This window comes from Numida meleagris, unplaced genomic scaffold (assembly GCF_002078875.1).
Source record: "Numida meleagris isolate 19003 breed g44 Domestic line unplaced genomic scaffold, NumMel1.0 unplaced_Scaffold391, whole genome shotgun sequence".
Taxonomy (NCBI): Eukaryota; Metazoa; Chordata; class Aves; order Galliformes; family Numididae; genus Numida; species Numida meleagris.
This window is the reverse complement of record NW_018364613.1, coordinates 80862-84095: the sequence shown is the minus strand read 5'-3', so window position 1 is coordinate 84095 and position 3234 is coordinate 80862. Positions and strand designations below refer to the sequence as shown.

Here is a 3234-nt window from a genome sequence, read left to right as displayed (position 1 = left end):
CCGGCCTGGGCTGGGACCCCGCGCGGGACGCAGCGCCGCTCCCTGGGACCCCGAGCTCCTCCTGCACCCGACGCCGCGACCCCGAGCTCTCCGTCTTCGCCCTCGGCTGACCCCCATCGTCCCGGTGACCCCCATCGTCCCGGTGACCCCCCTGGTCCCGCTGACCCCCCTCGTCCCGTCCGCCCTCTGCCGACCCCCAACGTCTCCGCCGTCTGCTGAGCCCGGGGTCCCGTCTTTGCCCTCCGCTGATCCCCGAGGTCCCGTCTCCGCCGTCTGCCGACCCCCAGCGTCCCGTCCGCCCTCCGCTGACCCCCAGCGTCTCCGTCTCCGCCGTCTGCTGACCCCCGAGGTCTCGCCTGCCCTCCGCTGACCCCCAGCGTCTCCGTCTCCGCTGACCCCCAGCGTCTCCGTCTCCGCCGTCTGCTGACCCCCGGGGTCCCATCTTTGCCCTCCGCTGACCCCCAAGTTCCCGTCTCCGCCGTCCGCTGACCCCCGAGGTCGCGCCTCGAACTCCGCTGACCCCCGCCGGCCCATCTTCCATCCGCACTGAGCCCCACTTTGCTCTGCGGTGCCCCCCACCGCCCCGTCTCCGCTCTCCGGTGACCCCATCTCCGCCGTCCAGTGACCCCGTCTCCGCTCTCCGGTGACCCCGTCTCTGCCCCACGTCTCCGCTCTCCGGTGCCCCCATCTCCGCCGCCTGGTGCCCCCATCTCTGCTCTCCGGTGACCCCGTCTCTGCCATCCATTGCCCCCATCTCCGCTCTCCGGTGACCCCCATCGTCGCCGCCTGGTGACCCCATCGTCTCCACTCTCCGGTGACCCCCATCTTCGCCGCCTGGTGACCCCATCGTCTCCGCTCTCCGGTGACCCCCATCTTCGCCACCTGGTGCCCCCATCTCCGCTCTCCGCTGACCCCGTCTCCGCCATCCATTGCCCCCATCTCCGCTCTCCAGTGACCCCCATCTTCGCTGCCTGGTGACCCCATCTCCGCCATCCATTGCCCCCATCTCCGCCGTCCATTGCCCCCATCTCCGCCCCCCGCTCTCCCAGCCGTGATGTCCACCCCGTCCCAACGCAGGAGCGCCCGAAGCGGCGGCGGCGGAGGCGGAGGCGGCGGCACCACCTCGGGGACCCCCCTGTCCCCGACGCGCATCACCCGGCTGCAGGAGAAGGAAGACCTGCAGGAGCTCAACGACCGCCTGGCCGTCTACATCGACAAAGTGCGCTCCCTGGAGCTGGAGAACGCGGGGCTGCGGCTGCGCATCACCGAGTCCGAGGAGGTGGTGAGCCGAGAGGTGTCGGGCATCAAGGCCGCCTACGAGTCGGAGCTGGCGGACGCGCGGAAGACGCTGGATTCGGTGGCGAAGGAGCGAGCGCGGCTGCAGCTGGAGCTGAGCAAAGTGCGCGAGGAGCACAAGGAGCTGAAGGCCAGGTGCNGGATGCTGGGAGATACTGGGGTTGGAAACTGGGAGATACTGGGCAGGATATTGGGGGTCTCTTGAGGAGCTTCTGCCCCACACTTGTGGGGTTCCCTATGGGCTCATGGGGGTCACCTGGGGACCTCCTGCCCCACACTTATGGGGTTCCCTTATGGGCTCACTGGGGTCACTTGGGGGACCTCCTGCCCCACATTTCTGGGGTTCCCTATGGGCTCAAGGGTGTCACCTGAGGACCTCCTGCCCCATACTTATGGGGTTCCCTATGTGCTCATGGGGGTTTCCTGGAGAACTCCTGCCCCACACTTGTGGGGTTTGCCATGGGTTCATGGGGGTCCCTTGGGGACCTGCTGCCCCACACTTATGGGGTTCCCTATGGGCTCATGGGAGTCACCTGGGGACCTCCTGCCCCACACTTATGGGGTTTGCCATGGGTTCATGGGGGTTTCTTGAGGACCTTCTGCCCCACACTTATGGGGTTTGTCCTGAGGCCACTGTGGTCAATTGGGGCTGTTATGCCCCACACTTATGGGGTTCCCTATGGGCTCACTGGGGTCACCTGGGGGACCTCCTGCCCCACACTTATAGGGTTCCCTATGGGCTCATGGGGGTCACTTGGGGGACCTCCTGCCCCACACTTATGGGGTTCCCTATGGGCTCATGGGGGTCTCTTGGTGAATCACTGCCCCACACTTGTGGGGTTTGCCATGGGTTCATGGGGGTCCCTCGGGGACCTTCTGCCCCACACTTATGGGGTTCCCTATGGGCTCACTGGGGGCACTTGGGGGACCTCCTGCCCCACACTTATGGGGTTCCCAATGGGCTCATGGGGGTCTCTTGGTGAATCATTGCCCCACACTTATGGGGTTCCCTATGGGCTCACTGGGATCACTTGGCGACCTCCTGCCCCACACTTATGGGGTTCCCTATGGGCTCCTGGGGGTCACTTGGGGGACCTCCTGCCCCACACTTATGGGGTTCCCTAGGGGCTCAGGAGGGTTTCCTGGAGACCTCCTGCCCCACACTTTTGGGGTTCCCTATGGGCTCATGGGGGTCACCTGGGGACCTCCTGCCCCACACCTGCAGTGTTCGCCACGGGCTCACTGGGGTCACTTGGGGGACCTCCTGCCCCACACTTATGGGGTTCCCTATGGGCTCATGGGGGTCTCTTGGTGAATCATTGCCCCACATCTGTGGGGTTGGCCATGGGTTCATGGGGGTCTCTTGGGGACCTGCTGCCCCACACTTATAGGGTTCCCTATGGGCTCACTGGGATCACTTGGCGACCTCCTGCCCCACACTTATGGGGTTTGCCATGGGCTCACTGGGGTCACTTGGGGGACCTCCTGCCCCACACTTATGGGGTTCCCTATGGGCTCACTGGGATCAATTGGGGACCTCCTGCCCCACACTTGTGGGGTTTGCCATGGGTTCATGGGGGTCCCTCGGGGACCTTCTGCCCCACACTTATGGGGTTCCCTATGGGCTCACTTGGGGGACCTCCTGCCCCACACTTATGGGGTTTGTCCTGAGGCCACTGTGGTCAATTGGGGCTGTTATGCCCCACACTTATAGGGTCCCCTATGGGCTCCTGGGGGTCACTTGGGGGACCTCCTGCCCCACACTTATGGGGTTCCCTATGTGCTCACGGGGGTTTCCTGGAGACCTCCTGCCCCACACTTATGGGGTTCCCTATGGGCTCATGGGGGTCACTTGGGGGACCTCCTGCCCCACACTTATGGGGTTCCCTAGGGGCTCAGGAGGGTTTCCTGGAGACCTCCTGCCCCACACTTATGGGG

General features: G+C 65.4%; 1 protein-coding gene across 1 annotated transcript; it reads left to right on the top strand.

Moving 5' to 3' along the window:
• The first annotated feature begins 6 nt into the window (after positions 1–6).
• On the top strand, positions 7–1501 carry LOC110391507 (lamin-A-like). Its single transcript, XM_021383402.1, has one exon. It carries the CDS (start codon positions 1055–1057, stop codon positions 1499–1501), a length of 447 nt encoding a protein of 148 aa, XP_021239077.1. The 5' UTR covers positions 7–1054.
• Positions 1502–3234: the final 1733 nt, after the last annotated feature.